The following is a 21,055-nucleotide window of genomic DNA, read 5'->3' as shown; positions in this document are numbered from 1 at the left end:
GGGAAAGGATCCCTTCGCTCTCTTCAAACACACACACACACACACCCCAGACACGTCTCGCTCTCGGTCCAAGTTCCTCAAACGCTGACATGATGCTGCAGAAAAGACCAATGAAATTACAAACAAGAAGGAAAGGAGACAATCCCGGCTTGACAAAGCACCAAGTAGAGATTATATAGACATGATGCAAACCCGTCTAGTTGATCTGGGTGCCCTCGAGCTTGAAGTCACGAGCGCTCTCCGGCACGCTGAGGATGCGGATGGTGTTGGTGCTACCGCTCTGTGCCCTCCAGCCCTGCAGGGTGATGACCACATCGCCCTTCTCGATGATTCCCAGAGCGAGCGCCTCAGCAAGACCATACTTGATGCGGTTGTCGACGTCCTCCTGCCACTTGGAGTTGTCCTCGGGGCGAGGGTGGGGGTAGAGGAAGGGGTAGCAGCCGCGGTACAAGTGCACGTCACGGGCGGTGTGCGGGTTGCGCGTGATGGTAAGGATAGGGCAGCTAGGGCGGTACTTGCTGACCAGTCGTGCCGTGTTGCCGCTGGTCGACATAAGCAGAATCGCACCGGCGTGCTGCTCGAGCGAAGCGGCGACGGCAGCCATGGCAATGGTCTCGTTGGTGTCCGTGGGGATGGTGGTGAGCGTGCGCATCTCGTTGAAGAGGGGCACGTACGAAACGCTCTGCTCGGCAAGGTAGGCGGTCTCGGCCATCATCTTGACAGCCTCGATGGGGTAGGCACCCTTGGCGGTCTCTCCGGAAAGCATGACGCAGTCGGCGCCGTCAAGGACAGCGTTGGCAACGTCGGAAACCTCGGCACGCGTGGGTCGGTTGTTGACAATCATCGACTCAAGCATCTGGGTAGCGCAGATGACGGGCTTACCGGCAATGTTGCACTTGGAGATCATCATCTTCTGGGCCATGAACACCTGGGGAGCAGGGATCTCGATACCCAGGTCACCACGGGCGACCATGATACCGTCCGACTCCTTGAGGATCTCGTCAAAGTTCTGAACACCCTGGTGGTTCTCGACCTTGGAGATGATCTTGATGTGGGCGCCCTTCTCGCCAAGAATCTCGCGGATGGTGCGCACGTCGCTACCACGTCGGATGAACGAGGCAAAGATCATGTCGAGGTCCTGCTCGACGGCAAATTCAATGTCCTTTCGGTCCTTTTCCGAGATGGCGGGGAGGTCGACCTCGGTCATGGGCAGGTTGACACCCTTCTTGGACGAAAGCACGCCATTGTTGACTGCGCGCACCTTGACGAGCTTGTCGCTCTCGATGGCAACCACCTGGAGCGAGAGGATACCGTCGTCAATGAAGATGGTTCGGCCCACCTCGACCTTCTGGGCGAGGTTCTTGTAGTCAATGTACAGGTACTCGAGGCTGCACTTCTCAGCGTAGGCGTCGTCGGTGGTAACGTAAAACTCGTGGCCCATGGCGATCTTGACGTCCTCGCCGTTGACCATGACACCGGTTCGCATCTCGGGGCCCTTGGTGTCAAGGGCGATGGCCAGGGGACGGCCAGGGGTCTGAGCGACGACGGCGCGGGCGTTGTCGACGACCGACTTGAAGTACTCGTGCGAGCCATGCGAAGCATTGAGACGGACAATGTTCATACCAGCCTGGCGGAGAGCGCCGAGGGTCTCGACATTGTTGGTCTTGGGGCCGATAGTAGCGATGATCGAGGTCTTACGGAAGAACTTGTTGTCGACGCCGTGTTCGAGCGGGTTGAGCGAGGCGTACCACTCGAGCTGAGTCTTGGCGATAGGAGCGTAGATCATGATGGACTGGGTATGATCGAGCGGTGATGTTGATGATCGTGGAGAAGAGGGATGCGATGTGGCGGGTGCGTGTATTGTAGTGTTGGTGACGGCGAGCGGCGGCGCGAAACGAAACGAGAATCGATTGAGCCTACACCGAGAAGAGAAAGAGAAAGCAAAAAAGCGCAAGCCAGCTCGCAAATCTTACTCAGAAGAAAACCGGCGCAATTCAAGATCAGCTGCAGAGAGAGCCACGCCGAGAGAGAGAGAGAGAGAGAGAGAGAGAGAGACGCACACGCACACGGCACAGCACAGCGCAGAAAAGTGATGAGGCCGAGATATCCCAGTAAGAATAGATAAAGATCTTTGACCTCGAACGGGCCGACTTTTCGTTCCAAAAAAAAAACTAGAAAAAAGAACCAGGCAGCCCACGCGCCTGCTTGAGCTTTGAGAAGAACTGGAAGAAGATAATATTAATAAAACTCGCCGGCGTGCGCTCGTGCGCAACTCGCTGTGCCATCAACATCATCCTGCTCTCTGAGCAAGCCACTTGAAACTCGCATCTAGTTCCCGCTCTGTGTAGCTTGCTGCAAACTGTTTGAGGTCGAACTCACATCATCCATCAGGTTCATCTCGAAATCCGATGTGGACGATGTAGTTGTTTGCTCACGCTCTGCGCTGCAAGGAGATCCCCACCCCAACAGTCGAGGAAAAGAAAAACATGGCTCGACCGAGCATCTGCCGTGAGTAGCATGGGAAACACTTCGGTCCACCGCCGGCGGGTCTATTTTCTCGATTTTTTTTGCTTTGGAGAGACAGTGCAGCGCTTTGCTCCAACCAGACGACGGCAAATTGCAAAACTCCTCGCTTTGACAGCGTTCAACCGAGCAAATTTCGCCGGTGTGATTTTCTGTCTTGTCTGCAATCGCTGCTTCAAAAGAGCCTAGACACGCATGTTACTGACCTCAACAGCGCCAACTCCAAGCCATCCTCTGCAAAGTCGAGCGTGAGCTGATAGCACAGTACATCATTGTCTGCACTGCTGTGTACATCAAATGAATTCGTGCGGCACTGTCGTAAACAATGCAGAAGAGCGTAGGTCGTCAGCGCAACACCCAAAGGTGCCGATAAGAAGATCTAAGGTGCTCCTGCATACTGACTCGGTGCAGCGAAAGAAAACAAAAAAAGCACTTCAAATCCGAATTTTGCAACAACGTGTCGATCTCAACAGATGAAAATCAAAGATCGGGTAGATTCATCGGGTTCGGCCAACTCAGCCGCCTGGACCCTGGCTTACCTATGTGTGAATGAATAGCCGAGACGATTTGGTGGCGGCCATGCTCAGCCCGTTGTTCACCTTCCCTACTCGCCCCTATTCAAGCACATAGGCTCTTACGTCGCATACATGGCACGATCAACTTCGTCGTTCGCACCATCTCTGCCGGCCTCGGCGGTAAAGGACGCAGTTGCGAGCAGCTCGAGCTCGCCCACCAAACGCACGTTTCAAAGCACGTTGTTCAACGTGAGATTCGGTGCACAACGGAGCCGGCTACCACTTACCAAAGCAGAAGGCAGTGTAGCTAAACGGACACGGTCACAGTCATCGTATGACCCTGATGACAGCGAAGTGGCAGATGATGCTGGCCGGAGCGGAAAAGTAGCGAAGAGAGAATCAACCGAGGCCTCAACGGCAGCGCCAAAGTTCCAACATCGAGGACCGTTTCATCAAGTCACGAAGTCCGAGTTTTGCTCCTCATACAAAGTGGATGGTCTTCCGGACGCAGAAGTATACTATCAACCGGACTTCATCGACCGATCGCTTGCCGAAGAGTGGCGCTCCCAGCTCGACCGTCTGCCGGAGTGGTACCGACCCAAACTCAAGGTGTATGGACGCGAGATCACGCAGTCTCGCGAGATCGCTGCTTATGCCACCGCTCCGGGCCTTCACCTGAAATACAGCGGCCACCCCGTCGAGATGCATGCCCCCTTCCCGCCGCTGCTCGACCATATTGCCTCTCTCATTTCCTCCAATACCTGTCTTGGCGAAGAGGTGCGCTTCAACCACTGCATGCTCAACCGCTACGACGATGGAAGCATCTACATTGGTCGTCATTCGGACACTATCGAGAACAAGGTCATCGTAACTGTGTCATTAGGCGCAGATCGAAGCTGGGTCATGGAACGCAAATCTTCAAGAAAAAAGGAGGTGCAGGAGGACAAGGTCATGGTCAAGAAACGCTGGACTCTGGCCGGTGGCAGCTTGCTCGTGATGCAGGGTCAGACTCAAAAATGGTATACCCATGAGATACCCAAGGAGCCCAGAGTCAAAGGGCCTAGGATTGTAAGTTGCGGTCGCTGCTCGGCTAACTTCTTGGTTCTGATCACAGATCTGACCCGTTTACTTTTTTGCATTACCCTCACCCAGAGTATCACTTTCCGCCAGTTGGTCTATGACAAGTAACATATGCTGCTGTGAATTTAATGAGGGCTTCGGGTACTTGTATCACAGCCTTCTCAGAAACAAGTCATCTTCAAGAATGAGATCATGGTGTCTATGCATTGCTTTGCGTGCACTGGGTCCTGGAATGGTATGAGAGGGGGTATGATGGGTTAATTTGGTGTTGAGGAGGCGAGACGTCACATGACGACGCAATCCGAATCTGAAGCCTTCATTCGCTCCGTCTTGGACAGCATAGCCATCTCTTCGGCCAACTTGAGTTCATCTGCTTTGGACAGGATGCCTTTACGCTGCCTCGCCTGCATGGCTCGGATGGCTGATAATCTTTCGGCCTTGGCACGTCTGTAAAAGGAAGAGAAAGAGTTCGTAGTCGTAGCTTGTCAGCTTTCATCAGTCCACAATCCAGGAAGAGCGAGTCGCATGCGGTGCGGAAGTGACTGAGCAAAGGCGTACCGATCGTCGAAAGGAAGAGCATGGCGCTACTAGAATCACAAAAGACGGCCGATGCATCACTGCACTGATCAAGCCTTGCCAAAAATCGGTTTCGGCACCCACTTTTCGGTCTTGTCAAACATCTTGCCGAAGGGAGCTGATGTTGTCATCGTTGCGCTGGAAGTGTCTGCATGGCAGGCCGGTGTGCTAGAAGAGCTGGACTTCGCAGCTGGAACGGATGTATTCGATGCAGCAGCATTGTTGGTGATCTTGAGGTTCTGGAAAGCGTTCTTGATGCCGCTGCCTGACCCGGATTTGGCGACTAAGCGCGTAGAGGAGGATGCGGGAGAAGAGGATGAAGAAATGTTCTTGCAACTGTGCTGGTTCGGGGCACGATGGGATGGGCAGAAGGAGGCGGAGCACTGCGGGCATTTGATGGGCACGACCATGATCTTGGAACACTTGATAAATGAGCACTCGTTGGTCTTCTTCATCCTCTTCATCGGAGCTGATGCCGATGTAGAAGTGCTCTGTTTGAGATAGCCGTTGCTGTCGAGCATGGGGCATTCACCGGACAGATGTCGATCCATGGCAATATTGGGATCCTGATCGCGCTTCCAGCCCGCAGGAGGGTTGTCACAGATGGGACACAAGGGCACTCGATAGTCAACGTCCGATTCGAGATGATGAGAACATCTATGAGCTTGTGGTCGGAAGTGATTCGAGCAATAGTGTTGACGACAGTCGCTGCACTTGAAAGGCAGAAAGTCTTCTCGGTGACATTCTTCGAGAGCACATCGCTCGCCGATGAACATCATCGGTCCTGTTGATCGTTCCGGCATTGTGATTGTATGGGCAACAGGTTGTTTAGCCGGTGGTTGCGCAGGGCAATGGTTGGGGTGAGAAGGATCCGAAAGGAAGTTACGCTGATGATGATGATGTCGTTTGTTGCATTTCGGCTTTGAGCGAGCTTTAAATGGCCGAGCTTGCCAAGCTATTTCGGATATTCGCAACTTGGTTGTGGCTGAGCAACCGCTTCCAGCAATTACGCGGCTCAGAAGTCTGGGGCCACGTAAGTTAGTGTCCTGCGCCACACAACGCTCACGTCTGGACCCTGAAAAAAATCGCGAGCTAGAAGTCCATTTGTTAGGTCGTACGTTCATCACTGCCGGATTTAAGGCTCCTGCTGAGCTGTGCGGCTGCTTCCACGGCTCGTCCAAGAGGTCGAGGCGTCTTCGAAGCTGTTCCTCCATGTTCGCTCCTGAAATCTCGTCAGGTAGACCAATGCATTGCTTTGTGGGCAACAGCGAACGAACTAGGAATAGGCGTTTCGCGTTGGTCGAGAACTGAGTTTGAGCAACAGATCGCGGCAGGAAGCCAATCGGTTGCGCTTTGGACGCTGACAACAAGACGATCTCGTGTGACCCTGGCTGCTCGTCGCGTTGATGGAAAGCGAGTGATGCTCGAAGCTAGCGCGGCATGCCCAAGGGAAGCCGAGTAAGCAGATCTGGCGACTAGTTGTCGATGATTGGAATGATGGCCACATTCCTTGCCACCACACACTGTGGCAGGCCGGAATTTGCAACGCGTGCTCATATAGATGCAGTACCGGGTCTGAGGGATAAGAGCTGTCAATTTTCAAGCTCGCACTAGAGAGAGAGAGAGCAAGCTCTGACCGGGGAAAGAGAGCTTCCCGATGATCCTGCTTCAAGATTGTCACCATTGCTCCGGTACAACGTTCACAATTCTGAAGTCGTATTGCGCAATGAAAAGATGTGGTGAATTCCCACCGTAGAACGATGTGTAGGAGATCTCGTCGCCAGTCTAGGCCTTTGAACAGGGAGAGAACAGAGTTTCAGGTACGACTCATGAAGCCAGCCGTTCGAAAGGCTGAACGTGGATGAATGGGACAACTGTCAAAGAAAAGAGGTTGCAGCGGGTAACCAGATTGCGCACGTCTTGGCGTGGCAAACTTTGCCAGAGACAATAGACACGTTCTGCATGAGTCTGAGATCTCAATTCGATTTAGTAGCCAGAACCCCACCGCGGGACGCAAAATTTCGGGTCCCGCAGCACAGAACGTGTGAGCGATATTCCTAGGAAGCAGACTTCAACGTAGGTGGTGAGACATTCGAAAGATGCACTTGTTGCCTACCGACTATAGCAAGTCTCAACTGTTGCCCTGAAGCAAAAACGCATTGAGTCGTATTGGGCACTTTTCTGTGTGCTAGCTGGTTGGATTTTAGTCTTGCTGGTGTTGTTGTCGGCGGACGCCAGTCGATCAAGGACTAGTCTCGGTGAAACACAAAACAACGCACAGCCCGTCGGTTAAAAGCCGAATGAGAAGGAAGGGACGACATTCCCCGTTGTAACTCAGTCACCGTCTCAGTCGCACCGCCTCCTTTCGCCATCCAGGAAAGGCGTTCACGTTCGCTCTGCTCATTCGCTCGTTCGTTCGTTCCACCGTTGACCCGCATGAACACGTTGAGCCTCCGCCGCTTGACTCTCCGTCGGGTCGACGGCCGTCTCTTTGCTGTTCCTCTCGCTTAGGCTACTTCGAAGAACTAAGTTATGGAACACCGCCTAGGCTTGCTGCACAAGGGGTCCTCCCGCATCCTCTCGCCCCCTTTTCTCGGTCGCGTTTCATCCGACGCGCCCGTGCCGCTCCCTCCTCTCCGGCTACTCATTCCTTACCTCCCTTGTCGACCGCTTATGCCCTCTTTCCTGCAGCCTTCTGGTACTAGTCGGCTTTCCCGCCGTGGTGTGCACCGGCTTAGGCCGCTGCTCGGGCGGTGCTCCGGCAACGCTTTAGTGTCCTGGTGTGCCTGATATCAGACTATTGCGGCCCTTAGTGCTGAGCCGTGGATGCTGGGCGAGTACCTCCTCGATTCATAGCCATGCTTGAAGATATAAGTCTAGGTCATTGGGCGGGGTTCCCCCTTTCATGAGTCTCTCTCTTCAGCCCCGCTCATTTCTGTTCCTCACTCTACAGCCTTCCGTCGCTCTTGCAGGCAGATTTCCGTCGCCAACATGATGCGCTCTATTGCCATCTGGGCGAGCGCCTGCGTGTTCATCGCAGCGTTCGGTCTCCTCGCCAAGTACACGGTTCATGCGGCCATCGTGCCCTCCACGGGCAGTGGTGTCCGCTTCCTCTACCAAAACGATCTGGACTGGAACAGGGCCAACTCTGCAAACCGTCAGGCTGGCTACCTTCTGCTCACATCCGCCTTGACTGCCAGCGATGCAGCTTCCAGATGCCGCGCCCTCGGCGAATCGTTGGCCCCGGCATCTGCTGCGTCCGATCCTGGCTTGCAAGCCCAATTCAGCTACTCGGTCCAGGATGGTACGTACAAGGCCACACAGTCTTGTTGGGTGGCAGACGGAAACGTGATCACTGCTTCCAATGGCGCGTCGAGCTTTGTCGTGACCAAGCCGAGCGCCAACAGCAAGTATCCTGCCTTGTGCACCCAGAGTGCACCTTGGAACGCCGCCAACTCGACCGACACGAGCTCCAAATGGCGCGTCATTACACAGAGCAACGGTGTTCAGTACACTGGCTATCGCGATGCTCTGTCGTTCCGCTTCAACGCGGTCCCGTATGCAAACCCCACCGAGCGCTTCAGCTACTCGACCGTCTTTGACGCTAAGACAGCTGGAGCTACAACCATCGCGGCGCTCGACCCCAGCCGCGACAAGCAGTGCCCGCAGGCCGGATCTGACGCCAAGTCCACAGAGCAGTGTCTGGTGACCAACATTTTTACCCCTTACCTGCCGTCCACCTCGGAAATCTCGAACGGCTCGAATCTCAAGCCCGTCTTTGTCTGGATCCATGGCGGCGGTTACACTTCGGGGAGCGGTCTCGACTTTACATTTGACGGCGGCAACTTGGCGAGTCGCAGCGATATTGTGGTGCTGACCATCAACTACCGCTTGGGCTCGCTTGGGTTCTTGGCGTACAACGACCAGATCAAGGGCAACTACGGTGTCGCCGATGTTGTGACGGCGCTCAAGTGGGTGCAAAAGTACATCAAGGACTTTGGTGGGGATCCTAAGCGGGTCACGATTGGGGGTCAGTCGGCAGGTGCTCAGCAGGTACAGAACATGCTTGCTTCGCCTGCTGCTGCCAACCTCTTCCACCGTGCCATTGTTTTCAGTGGCAAAGGCCACGACAACGCTTTCATCTATCCCACTGTTGCCCAGGCACGTCAAGGCAGCGGGGGTGACGCGGTCAAGGCTCTCCACTGTGACACGGCATCCGACACGCTCGCCTGTCTGCGAAACAAGAGTGTCCAGGAGATCCTTCAAGCGGCAACAGCAAAGAGCGTCGTGCAGGACGGAACGTACATCACTTCGCCTCGTCTGGAGCGACCCAATCAGGCGCAAGGCCACGTCAACCGAGTGCCTGTCATCTGGGGTGGGTTGCGAGACGAGCTTGCCTCGCTTGGCATTGTGCCTCCTGCCTCAGAGACGGACTTGGGCGCTGCCATGAGGACGGCAGGCATCGCTTCCAACTACAGCGACATTGTGCTGCAAAACACCAACACGTTTCCTGTGAGCCAGTATGGTGTTCAGAATCTGACCGTGGCAGTCAACACGGATATCAGGTATCGTTGCGGTACCCAGGCCATGGCGTACGCTTCGGCCGTCAACTCGGTCTTCCCGAGTGTCTACGCGTACTCATACGATCAGAGGACGTACCAGATCCCTAACTACGACCCGAACAGCGTATGCAGGCCGCAAGGAGGTAACCTGGATCCTTCGAGCTATTACATGTGCCACTCGGGCGACTTGATGACGCTGTTCGGAACCACGGGTAGCGCTTTCCGCCTTCCTTACCGCGACAGCAACGATCTGCCCTGGATGGCAGCCATCATGGACCAGTTCTCTGCGTTCATCCGAACTGGCAACCCTGCGCCTTCTCAAGCATACCTGCGCGCGCGCGGACAGGCGTATGCCTCGTCGTTGGCGCGAACGACTTCGAGTGGTACCACTTGGGTCCAGTTGACGCCGTCCAGTGCGCAAGCGCTCAGCTTTGGTCCCGTGCAGCAGAGGATGCAGCCTGTTGCGCAGAGAGACGACCAGTGTGCTGCCATTGGCAAGGGCATCGACTACATCGCCAAGTTGTAAACTAGAGGTCAGTCTGTGACCAGCACTAGACTTTTTTTGTACTTTACGCATTGTTAGTGGGTTTCCCCACCTGTTGATTGGTGGGGCGTAAAAATGTAATTGTTGCTCTGTATCAGTCTTGGCCTGTGACCCTGCCAGATTTGCTGAAGTGTGCCTGGAGCTGCTGCTTGATTTGGTCTCCAAGGCCCAGCAGAGTTGCGTTATGCGTTTGTAGGTTCTAGATGGACGGAACGGTTCAAGCCCTCCAACTACCTTGGTGAAGGTGATCCATGGAAGTGTGGCGAGGTCGACTGCTGAAAAGTAAGGATCGCCTTGGACAGCACGAAGAAACACCGAAGATGACGGAAGAGAATCGATCTGTGATTGCCATGGTGCTGAGTGTGGTACGTTGTGAAAACAAGATCTAAACGCCGTTGGGGTGACCAGAGTTTGGCGATGGCTTGTATTGCCAGACGTCGCCAGAGGATTCAAGACGCTTTTTTGCCTCGGACATGGCCCAAGTCTGGATGCTATTGTGTGTCGAGGAGCGGGCGTGAGATCAAGTCGAGGTCGAAGTGTACCATGTAGTTGCGAGAGTTGGGATCGATTGTGTAAATGAGATCTGTTGTCAGAAGTCAAGAGCGAGTCGAGAGTAATGCAGAACCGAATGGAACGTACCTAGTGTCGGGCTTGTACAGGAGGACAACGCCGGCAAAGACCATACCGCCAAAGAGACCAAAGTAGTACATGTTCTCCCAGTCTTCCTTCTGACGCTTCTGGCCCTTGGGAACCTGTTGGGTGTGTCGAGAGATGCAATGTGGGTCAGTCACGCTGTTAATAGGAAGATGTTCAGTGCCGCCAAGATCTCCTTATTCAGCCTGATTCGTAGCATGAGGCGTCGAGATGAGCTCGTCCATTCGGCAGGCTGTGATGATCTCACCTTTTCACCAAAGAGCAAACCGGTAGGCTGATTGTAGGACGATCCTCCCGAAGCGAATCGGGTTTGAGCGATGGTGCTGCGCTGGAGCGCTGCGATGCGTGCAGCGGGTCGTGCAGAGGATGATAGTGTTTGGCGGAACATTATGCGTGCTGTAAAGGTGGAAGCCGTTGACAGGGTGGAAGGCAAGGATATCAACGGGTCTACAAAAGCAGATTTGGGTGTGTATGCAAGCCGATGCCTCACAGTGCGAGCGACAGAAGCGGATCCGCATTCGAGACAAGATTCGTATTTCTCGCACGATTCATTTTTGAGTTTCCTAGCTGAGCCACGCCAATGGTACAACTCAGTCACTATCTCTAACTCAGATTCGACACAGCTCGCAGGCGTTCGTCATAGTCCCCACCGGTCATAGTTGCATTACCACTGATACCAATCATTTAGTGTCACATGGCACAGGCTAGTGCAGCGGCCGCAGAGAAGGGAGTGGTATTGAAAACGACATCGGAACGTCGATACACTGATTAGTGAGAAGCTCGGCTGTAACGAGATGCGCAAAAAAGGGCAAAAAGACGATCCCCCGCGTGCTCACTGCCTGAGATCCAGTCAGCCCGTGTGTGCGATTCGGCTACTCTGCGTCCTGCGTGGCTTTTCTTATTGTTATTTGACCCGAATCGAGTGGAGGCTTGGGCGCAGCAGCACTTCGCCTTCATCACCTCTCGAATCAACCACCCGAAGTAGACCAACTCATCGACATTCTCCATCCTCCTCCTCCTTCCGATTCAGCTCAGTCACTGGCGCCATTTTGCCCTTCGTCGAACGCCCCAATCAACGTCGAGAGGGCACGATCGCTGCTGTGGCCTGCATCTCGACACTTTAAGCGCAGGTGCTCGTCCCTCTGCCATCAGCACGTCATGCGACACTTGTAAAAACCCAACCCAGATCACGCACACTCATCGACGCATCCGTGAAATGCCTTCTGCTGCCTCTACATCAATCAAGAGCTCTGCCACGGTCAATCCTGTGGCAGCAGCTGTCACGCCTCGGACTGGCTTCTCAGAAACATCTGTTGCACAACCATCCTCGAGGATGCACGCGCCTTTGCGCATTCAGGATGAGGATCTCGAAGCGGATGCCGACGGCGACGATGACGAGGAAGACGGTGATGACCTCGACGGCAGCGAAGCACACCACAACATGATCAACGAGACCACAGTTAAGTCCGGCTACCTCGAAAAGAAGGGCGAGAAGCGCAAGACGTGGAAGAAGAGGTGGTTCGTGCTTCGTTCTTCCAAACTCGCCTACTACAAAAATGAAAAAGAGTACCAGCTCCTTCGCTTCATCGATGTTGGCGACATCAAGACAGTCGCCTCTGTCGAGCTCAAAAAGAGCGTCAACACGTTTGGCATCGTCACGCCCAAGCGCACCTTTTACGTGCGTGCTTCTTCTCGGCCCGAAATGGAGTCTTGGATCAAGGTGCTCAACGAGGTCATGACGCAGTATGCGCAGAGCAGCACCATGACCCAGGAGATGGCTGCTTTGGAGCTCGCCAACACTGAGACTCCCGCCCCTTCCTCCACGCTTCCCCAGCAGCCACAATCTCACGCACCCTCGTCCTTGGCGCCCTCGCAGCACCACAAACGCTCTCTCTCGCAAGATCGAACGCCTACATCCACAGCAGTCCCTATCAAGATCGGAATTCCAGGTCAAGGAAATTTCGAAGCTCCAGCCCAGCCAAGACCAATCCCTGGCTCTGCTGCCTTTAGTCCTCTCACCGCCACCAGCGACAGCGAGACGGGCGCAGAGCGATATGGCCTCAGTTATACCAGCTCTACGGGTCAGTCAATCCCCGGTAGCCCCTCGACGCGCGTGGATCCGTCCCAGTCATTCCTCTTGGCTGGACAGTCGCCCGGAGGCGGCGGCGGCGGTCACACCTCGGGGAGCGAGGTTAGTGATATGGGCGGCCATCAACGTCGTCCCTCGGGTGGATACAGAGGCTTCCCGCGTCAGCGCAGTATCAGCTCAAGTCGCAGGCTGGCGTCCTACTCAAGTGGAACTGCTGATCAGCCTTCCAGCCCGAGCCTGCAACCCAGCGGTGGTGTTGGCGCTAACCAGGTCCTTAGCAGCTCGGACGAGGAGGGTGAGGACGAGTGGGATGAAGAGGAGGTTGCTGATCAGGCTATGCCCTTGCCAGAGCTAGGCACTTCACAAGCGTCCTCCCAGCAGCAGCAACAACAGTCTCAGCAATCGTCTCTGCCATTGCCGGGCCAGTCGCAGCAGCAGCAAGCATCGCAAAACCAGCACTCGCCGCTCAGCATCTCCCCTTTGCCGCCCACAGCCAGCGATCTGATTCGAGATCCCAACAAGGTCATCACCCAGGGCTACCTGATGAAACAGAGCGGCCGTCGCAAGGTATGGCGCAAGCGATGGTTCGTGCTGACCCCCTCGCGCTTGCTGTACTCGCGTAGTCACATGGATGCCAAAGCACATCGCCAGATTCCCATTTCTTCCATGTTGGATGCCATCGAGTACGAAGCTAAGAAGGCGTCGTCTGGTGTGCCTACCTCGCCGGGCATCGGTTCGCCGAGTACCAACCCATTTGGTCTTGAAAGCAGCAGTCTCGGTGCTTTTGGCGACCGCGACCCCAATGCAGCTTTTTCGTCAAGCGCAGGTGCTCCGGCGGGACCACCCGAGAAGCCTGAACGTAGAGGCAGCATGGTTGCCGCCGCTGCCGGTGTAGCCTCCAACATGACAGCGGGAATGGTCGGCTCCAAGAAGCGCAAAGAAAACTGCTTCCAGATCATCACGCCTAAGCGAACGTTCATCCTGTGCGCCCCGGGAGAAGACGAAGAGATCAAGTGGATCTCGGCGCTCAAGACGCTCATTACTCGACAGAGGAATGGTCAGACGCCGAGCGCTACAGGACCGCCGCTTTCGCCGACGACGTTGAGTCCTACCACGGCCTTTCCCTTCTTTGCAGCAACGCCGGGAGGATCTACGGGTAATGTTGCTGCTGGAGCAGGCTCAACGGTGACCTCGCCGGCAGCGACAGCGAACAGATATGCTGCGTCGCCGCCACCGGGTAAAGCACCAGTCTCCACGCCTGGCGCCACCGGCCAGACAACCTCAACAGCCGGTGGGCTGTCGTCGATGGGCGCTGCAGCACAAGCGCTCTCCAGCACGTCGGTGGCGTCGAATCAGACTGCGCCAACAACTCCAGCGCCCAACAACAGCAGCAATCAAGTCGAAGGGGCATCTTCGCAGAGTCAAACTTCGCCAGCAACGGAACTCCATTCCACTCCTGCTGCCACCGCAGCGACATGAGCGAATCTCGGCGCTGTTTGACATCACCACCACCAGCACCACCTCTCTTCGTTTGATACTTGAGCCTTTTGACTCTATACATAAACAGCATTCGCGACGCAGTCATCCGCATGTATTAGCATCCCTCTGTTCCAAGTTTCCGAGTAAATTAGCATTCATCTTCCCCAAGTTCATGTGTGTTTTGTGTGTCTTTCCACCTGTGTCTCGTGCTTTGAGTCGTGCAACGAGATTTGTCAAGCCGGAAAAGCGCATGCTGAGCGAAGCACAGAGAGTGCAGTTTGGGGGTTCTGATGAGTAGGGAGGCATTGATATTGCGTTGGGAACAAGAAGAAGGTCTTGGTTGAAACAAATCTGACAAGGCTCACACTCGGCAGGGTCTAGATAAGCTAGTTGACCGCATCCACGGTGACCAGCCTGACCCTGACCTCCTTGACGCCCCTGACGCTAGCCTTGATTGCATCCCTGACGGCCTGTTCGACCTCGCCGGCCTGCAGGAGCGTGGCGTCGTTGGGCAGTTGCAGCGTGACGTCGGCGAAGACGCTGACGCCAGACTTGACGGCGCGGAGGTCCTTCCAGCCCATGAGCGCGGGGAAGCGCTTCTGCACCTCGACAATGGCGCTGTCGAACAGCTGCAGGGTTTCGGGCTCGACGCCGCGATCCGACAGCTCGCCGAGTGCGCCGATAAGCAGGTCTGCGCCCTGCTTGCCGATCAGGCCGGCGACGAGCAGTCCACCGAGCGGGTCGAGCACGGGGAAGCCGAGGTACGACCCACCGATTGCCAGGAACGTGACGGCGGACGAAAGCGAGTCCGACCGATGGTGCAGCGCGTTGGCTTCCAGCACCGACGAGTTCTCCTCCCGCGCGATCTTGAGCGTCGCATGGTACAGCCATTCCTTGACCACGATTGAGAGTAGCGCAAACCACATGGCATTCGGATCCAGCAGCCCAGCCCCGCCCTCGCCCGATGCCACGCCATGATGATCGTGATGGTCGTGTAGCAGCCCACCGGCGCTGGCTAGCGACCCCGTGAATTGGCCAAACGCCTGCAACGCTGCGGGAGCGTGCTGCAGCGTCGGCTGCAGCGCCTCCAGCAGCAAGCCATACGAGTGGAATCCAATCCCCACAGCACCCGCTACCAGCACCAGACTCACCCCGAGTGATCCCATGGTTTCGTACTTTCCGTACCCGAGAGGGTGCGACGCCGATGGCGGCTTCTGCGACATTTTCCAGCAGAAGAGCGTCACGAGATCGGCAAACATGTCCGAGAGCGAATGCGCCGCGTCCGCCAGCAACGCTGCTGAGTTGAGGTACACGCCAGCTACGCCCTTAGCACCACACAAACCGACATTGGAGACAAGGCCGGCGAGGGTGATGTTGGAACCGCGGTCGCCTTTGCCCTTGAGCGCGTCGAGGAGTTTGTCGGCTTCTTCGGCCGAGCCGTGATCGTGGTGGTGCCCGTGTCCATGGCCATGGTGGTGATGGTTTCCTCCGAGAACGGCATTGGTCTTGGCAGCCACATCAGGTTCACCCGTGCTCGGAGCGGTGGCGTTCTTCTTGCGCTGGTGCAGCTGCGCCTCGCCAGCCTTGGTCGCATCTAAAACAGACGACGTCGAAGCTGCCATACTTGCCGACTTGTCTTGCGGTGTCGAAGCAGTCCTGGAAGCTGTCTGAGAATACGCAAACGGATCTGAGCTGGCCTGTACACTTGCGGCAGCAGTAGCACTGGTGCTTGGGAAAAGACCAAACAAGCTAGCTGGTGCGCGTCGATTTGACAAATGCGCGCGGTACGAAACGGGATCGGGGTACGAAGCGTGCGAGAACGAGGTTGGGTAGAGTGAGAGTGGATGCTGCGACGGAGTATGTGGGTTAGTTTCTGCTTCGTAGCGCACGAGACGAGGTGGACCCTGATGCGGTGGTGGTTGAGGGTGCGCTGTTGGTGGAGCAGCGTGTTCTTCCGAGGGGAGGGTGGACGCGATATGCGACGGTTTGGGGAGGACGGGTGACTTTGTAGTTGATGGCTGGTGCGTAGGATGGTGTGTGCTTTTCGATCTTGCCGAGGTCAAAGATGTAGCACGATGCAGAGCGATGCGTCGATGCGACTGCAGCGATCTGTTTCGACCAGCGGATGCAGTGAGGTGCGGAACAGGGACGCGAGATCTGGATCCTACGACCGAGAAAGAGGTGTTGGTGGTAGAAGCAGTGGTGATGACAGAGCGAGTGATAGAAGGAAGGTGCATGAGGGGAAAAGCCACGAGAGTCAACGTCGCAAATGCAACGACGTGGCAGTTGGGCAGGTGGACACGCGGAACGGATGCAATGAAACCGAAAAGGTGGGAGGACGAGTGGTGACTGCTCAGACCGACTTGTCTAATGCAACACTGCGTCGGTCCTTCGAACAAAGCTGTAGAGCACTGCGGAACTTGGCAACGTCAGAAGCGGCAGGTGATAGAGAAAACGGAAGACGCAAGGGAGAGCAACAGCCCTGGTCGAGTGCATTCGGCGCGTCCGCGTGTGTCTTTGTGTCTTTTTGCGCCCGATGAGTCTGTGCACGCGATCAGGCGCTCTTGTTGCTGGCAACTCCGCCTGAATGATTATCCGTCGGCTTCGCTCAACTGACGCCGGTTTCACTTCTCAGCTGTCCAGCAATATTGATGAGGACCGAAACGGTGACCGCAAAGGTACCTTGACCTCACATACTAATTGCCTGCGCCGCATCTGTCTGCCTGACACATTACACACACACACACACACATCGGCTACAGATACTCTTGGTCCTTTCAAAACACAGCTCGATAAATTACGAAAGCAATACTACTTGACAAAAACATCTCTTAGTCAATGAGCGTAACAGCAGCAGCACCGAGGGCCTGCGAGTCACGCTCTACAACGCGAGTGGTAAAGATGACCTTGTTGCCTTCCTTCCACATGCTCGTCTCGAGCGTCTCGCCGGGGAAGACGTGGCCGGTGAAGCGCACCTTGATGTCCTTGTACGCGCCAAATTCACGGAACACGTGCTTGCCCGAGATACCGAACGAGCAAAGTCCGTGCAGGATGGGCTTGTCAAAGCCACCCACCTGAGCAAAGCTGGGGTCGATGTGAAGCGGGTTGTAGTCGCCCGACAGACGGTACAGCGCAGCCTGGCCCTCAGTGGTCTTTTCCGTCACCACCTTGTCCGGCTTGCGCGAAGGCGGCTTGTTGGCCGCCGACGCAGCGCCGCGGTCCTTGCCGCTCTTCTTGCCGCCAAAGCCACCCGAGCCGCGGATGAACACGGTGCTCTGGCTCTCGAACACCAGGTCGCCGCTCGCCTTGTCAAAGGTATGCACAACCGACGTCACCGCAGCAGCCTTGCCCTTGTCTAGAACCTCCATCAGCTTGGGCTTGTTGACCAGCGTGGCGCTCGTGGGGATCGGCTTTGCGATCGACAGATACTGCTCACCGTGCAGCAGCATCATAGGGCTAAAGTTGGGCAACCAGTCGAGCGGAATGCCGCCGCTCGCCATAAATTGAGGGATCACACCGAATGTGGGCACTGCCTTGAAGTCGTCGTCCTGTTCGAACACCAGGTCGAGTTCCTTCTCGGTAGCACCCACACCCAGGTTGTACAGGATCACGTCGCGCTCGCCGTACGAGAACTCCGAGTCGTCAATCGGCTCCTTCTTGGCCTTCTGCACGATTTCGGGGTCATCGGGGTCGCTGTAGTCGCCACCGGCGCCAGCGTCGTCGTCGTCGTCGTCGTCTCCAGACTGTCCGAAGTTTGAGATAATGTCGCCGAGCGAGTCGCTGGGGCTGGTAGGCCACGAAGGGTTGGTCTCGTAATCGACAATCTTGTTCCACTTCTTGATAATCTTTTCGGGCGTGGGCGGCTTGCCGTGGCTGAAGGCATGGCCGCCGGCACGCTGCCATCGCACAGCAGCAACCCAGCCACCCGAAACCTCGAACAGGCCCGAGGTGAGCTCCTCGTTGGCCTCGCTAGCCAGATAGCCGACCATGGGCGCAACAAAGTCGGGCTTGAAGGCATCCACCATCTCCTGAGGCCAGATGGTGGCCGTCATGGCGGTACCGGCGTTGGGAGCGATGGTGTTGGCCAAGATGTTGTACTTTTTGCCCTCAATGCCGAGCGTGTTGGTCAAGCCAATGATACCGGCCTTGGCGGTCGAGTAGTTGGCCTGACCAAAGTTGCCGTAGATACCGACAGCCGAGGTGGTGTTGACGATACGTCCGTACTTTTGCTGCTGGAAGATGGGCCAAGCAGCGTGGCAGATGCTGTAGGTTCCGCGCAAGTGCGTGTTGAGAACGGCGTGCCACTCCTGGTCCGACATGGCAGCAAACGACTTGTCACGCAAGATACCGGCGTTGTTGATGACGACGTGCAGCGAACCGAAAGCGTCGGTGGCGGCCTTGACAATCTTGTCGCCGTCCTCAACCGAGCCAACGGCGGGAGCAGCCTTGCCGCCGGCCTTCTTGATCTCTTCGACAACGGCCGTGGCGTTCTTCTCGAGGAAATCGTTGACCACCACATTGGCGCCGAGCTTGCCGAACATGATAGCGTACGCCCGACCGAGACCGGCACCGGCACCCGTGACAAGTACCGTCTTGTTCTCGAAGCGGACGGGGCCGTCACCCTGGTCATTGGACTTGGCCTCCTTGGCGCGCTCGAGGAACTCCATGTGGTTGGCGTCCGTGATGCGGAAAGGGTATTCGGGCTTCTCGTCATAGTCGAGGATCTCATCGATCCTGGCGCGAACGGCAGCAGGAGTGAACGAGTCGTCGGTCTTGAAGACGACACCACGGCTGCGCTCGCGTCGCACCTGTGCGAAGAAACCGGCACCGCACTCGAAGACGTGGCCCGAGACCTCCTTGTTCTCGCCAGAGACGAGATAGGCAACGATCGGGACGACGTAGTCAGGAGTAAGGTTTTCAAGCATCTCAGGGGGCATGACGGTGGCAGTGAGCTGACTGGCAGCGACGGGGGCGAGAATGTTGGAGAGAATGTTGTACTTGGCACCCTCGATGGCAAGGGTCTTGCCGAAACCGATCATGGCGTGCTTGGCAGCAGCGTAGTTGGCCTGGCCGAAGTTGCCATAGATACCGGCAGCAGACGAGGTGTTGATGATGCGGCCGTACTTTTGCTTGCGCATGTGGGGCCATGCAGCCTTGGCACATGCGTACGAACCAGTAATGTGGACGGCAGTAATCTGGTCCCATTCCTTGTCGGACATGGCTTTGAAGCTGTGCACGCATTGGGGGAAAAAAAGGCAGATAAGCGGGCGAATGAATGTCAGTAAAGCTGCTGATGCGGCGCGTGCTTTGTGAGCATACTTACGATTTGTCGCGGAGGATACCGGCATTGTTGATGACCACGTCGACACGGCCCCACTTGTCGATCACCTGCTGGATGATCTTGTCACCCTCGGTATTGGAGTTGTAGTTGGCGATGGCCTCACCGCCGGCCTTGGTGATCTCTTCGACGACGACATCGGCGGCCTTCTTGTTCTTGTCCTGAGCAGAGGGGCCGAGATCGTTAACGAGGACCTTGGCACCGCGGGAGGCGAAAAAGAGGGCGTAACTGCGATTGCAAATAAGCACAAGCAGAGAGAGCGAGGGGAGTGCGCAGACATCAATCGGTCGTCAGTATCGTAGCATTCTGACAGGTCATGCATTATTGCCGGAGAAAGACCAGACGCAGATTGCTCGCCGCCGTTTCAAGTTGGCTGGCTCTCGAGAACATACGAATGAGTTACTCACGCTTTACCAAGACCGTTACCGGCGCCGGTTACGACGACGACGCGTCCCTTGAACGAGATCTTGCCGTCCTCCGAGGAGGGGAAGTCGGACATTTTGGAAGGGTGTTGTGTGCCGTGCTATGCGGCTATGCGAAGTAGAGGGAGTGTAGACGTATGCGCTGTTCAGACGGTACGAACAGGGAGATGTAGCCGTCTATGATTGTTGCTGTTGATTATTGCGATCCCTCGGCCTGGAAACAGAAGACGAGGTGAAGAAAGGAGGAGGAGGATCGTTGAATGGAAGGAGGATGCGATTGGAAAGATCCTGGGATGGGCCGGGGTAACGAGTATTTGAATGACGCTGCCAGCTGCGCCTCTCTTCGCAAGGGGAGCGTGATACCTGCGTAGTTGCGGGTGCGTCGATTCAAGCTGCCACGGAGCAAGCGGGTGTTTGGCTAGCCGGAGCGGTGCCGAGCACAGGGCGAAGGAGGCGGCAATTTGTCAGAGGCATTGACTATGATTTCGCTTGATAGATTCCGGCTCAAGGCTCTCTAGCGCGGGGGTAAGGCAGGAATGGCCCGGAAACGCTCGTGCACAGCTCGGCGGCGCGCAAAAGAAAAGTGGAGTTTTGTGCAGAGAACCCCTCACGACTTCATTCGTGCGCTCGAGTGGTCTTGCGCTCGAGATATTCGCACGAACTGTTCGCTTATGTCGACGCAACCAGCGAAACGGTTACCCCACACTCGAAGTTCACACACTGCTGGAGCTGGATAGATAGATTCAATACCGGTTGACTCTCTTCACCTCCGATGAAGCATGTTGTCCAAGACCGTCTTGGAAAGCATCTTCGGTGAGCTGCTATTTGTGATTCTCCATGGAGCCGCCAACCGAAGCTCACTTTGGAACCACTTCGGAATGAATGGGCGAGACCCAAGGCAGGCCCGACAGAGACGGTAGCACAGCATAGTCTAAACTTTCGTCTCTCGCAGCAGCAAAGACACGCAGTAACAGGCGAGCAAGGGCAGCCGACAAGAAGGATGTGAGAACGACCCGCCCAACTCCTTGCCCCACAATCCTGGATCGACCTACTGCTTCCTTCGATGTGGAAGGAAAGTCGGCGCTCCTGTGAAAAAGTTGCATTCTGCTTCTAGACGGAGTGTCGACGAGGAAGCAGCTTCGCGCCGTTTCGTCAAAGGGCAATCTCCGGTTAACAAGGCAACCGCATGATCCGGTTCATAGTGACCGAGTGCCGTTCTTCCTCGACTAAGAGCAAACTATTTTGCGTCGCGTTAAACGTCTGACCTGCCGCC

The 21,055-nt window shown here is 56.0% G+C and overlaps 8 protein-coding genes across 8 annotated transcripts; 3 read left to right on the top strand and 5 right to left on the bottom strand.

Annotated features, from left to right (window-relative positions):
- Positions 1-196: 196 nt before the first annotated feature.
- Positions 197-1,786, bottom strand: EX895_000182 (uncharacterized protein; the record flags this gene model as incomplete). Its single annotated transcript, XM_029880783.1, has 1 exon — positions 197-1,786. The coding sequence occupies one exon, from the start codon at positions 1,784-1,786 to the stop codon at positions 197-199; it is 1,590 nt and encodes a 529-aa protein (XP_029742169.1).
- Positions 1,787-3,170: 1,384 nt separating this feature from the next.
- Positions 3,171-4,226, top strand: EX895_000181 (uncharacterized protein; the record flags this gene model as incomplete). The annotated part of the gene is made up of 2 exons (XM_029880782.1): positions 3,171-4,106; positions 4,191-4,226. The coding sequence occupies 2 exons, from the start codon at positions 3,171-3,173 to the stop codon at positions 4,224-4,226; spliced, it is 972 nt and encodes a 323-aa protein (XP_029742168.1).
- A 176-nt stretch (positions 4,227-4,402) lies between these two features.
- EX895_000180 (uncharacterized protein) lies at positions 4,403-5,245 on the bottom strand (the record flags this gene model as incomplete). Its single annotated transcript, XM_029880781.1, has 2 exons — positions 4,403-4,565; positions 4,779-5,245. The coding sequence occupies 2 exons, from the start codon at positions 5,243-5,245 to the stop codon at positions 4,403-4,405; spliced, it is 630 nt and encodes a 209-aa protein (XP_029742167.1).
- Positions 5,246-7,685: 2,440 nt separating this feature from the next.
- On the top strand, positions 7,686-9,782 carry EX895_000179 (uncharacterized protein; the record flags this gene model as incomplete). Its single annotated transcript, XM_029880780.1, has 1 exon — positions 7,686-9,782. The coding sequence occupies one exon, from the start codon at positions 7,686-7,688 to the stop codon at positions 9,780-9,782; it is 2,097 nt and encodes a 698-aa protein (XP_029742166.1).
- Positions 9,783-10,185: 403 nt separating this feature from the next.
- EX895_000178 (uncharacterized protein) lies at positions 10,186-10,842 on the bottom strand (the record flags this gene model as incomplete). Its single annotated transcript, XM_029880779.1, has 3 exons — positions 10,186-10,291; positions 10,440-10,552; positions 10,702-10,842. The coding sequence occupies 3 exons, from the start codon at positions 10,840-10,842 to the stop codon at positions 10,186-10,188; spliced, it is 360 nt and encodes a 119-aa protein (XP_029742165.1).
- Positions 10,843-11,670: 828 nt separating this feature from the next.
- EX895_000177 (uncharacterized protein) lies at positions 11,671-14,022 on the top strand (the record flags this gene model as incomplete). Its single annotated transcript, XM_029880778.1, has 1 exon — positions 11,671-14,022. One exon carries the CDS (start codon positions 11,671-11,673, stop codon positions 14,020-14,022), a length of 2,352 nt encoding a protein of 783 aa, XP_029742164.1.
- A 386-nt stretch (positions 14,023-14,408) lies between these two features.
- EX895_000176 (uncharacterized protein) lies at positions 14,409-16,259 on the bottom strand (the record flags this gene model as incomplete). The annotated part of the gene is made up of 1 exon (XM_029880777.1): positions 14,409-16,259. One exon carries the CDS (start codon positions 16,257-16,259, stop codon positions 14,409-14,411), a length of 1,851 nt encoding a protein of 616 aa, XP_029742163.1.
- A 594-nt stretch (positions 16,260-16,853) lies between these two features.
- EX895_000175 (uncharacterized protein) lies at positions 16,854-19,859 on the bottom strand (the record flags this gene model as incomplete). The annotated part of the gene is made up of 3 exons (XM_029880776.1): positions 16,854-19,251; positions 19,346-19,588; positions 19,768-19,859. The coding sequence occupies 3 exons, from the start codon at positions 19,857-19,859 to the stop codon at positions 16,854-16,856; spliced, it is 2,733 nt and encodes a 910-aa protein (XP_029742162.1).
- Positions 19,860-21,055: the final 1,196 nt, after the last annotated feature.

Source organism: Sporisorium graminicola, chromosome SGRAM_1 (genome assembly GCF_005498985.1).
Source record: "Sporisorium graminicola strain CBS 10092 chromosome SGRAM_1, whole genome shotgun sequence".
Taxonomy (NCBI): Eukaryota; Fungi; Basidiomycota; class Ustilaginomycetes; order Ustilaginales; family Ustilaginaceae; genus Sporisorium; species Sporisorium graminicola.
The sequence above is the reverse complement of the archived record's forward strand: the minus strand, read 5'-3'. Positions and strand labels throughout refer to the sequence as shown.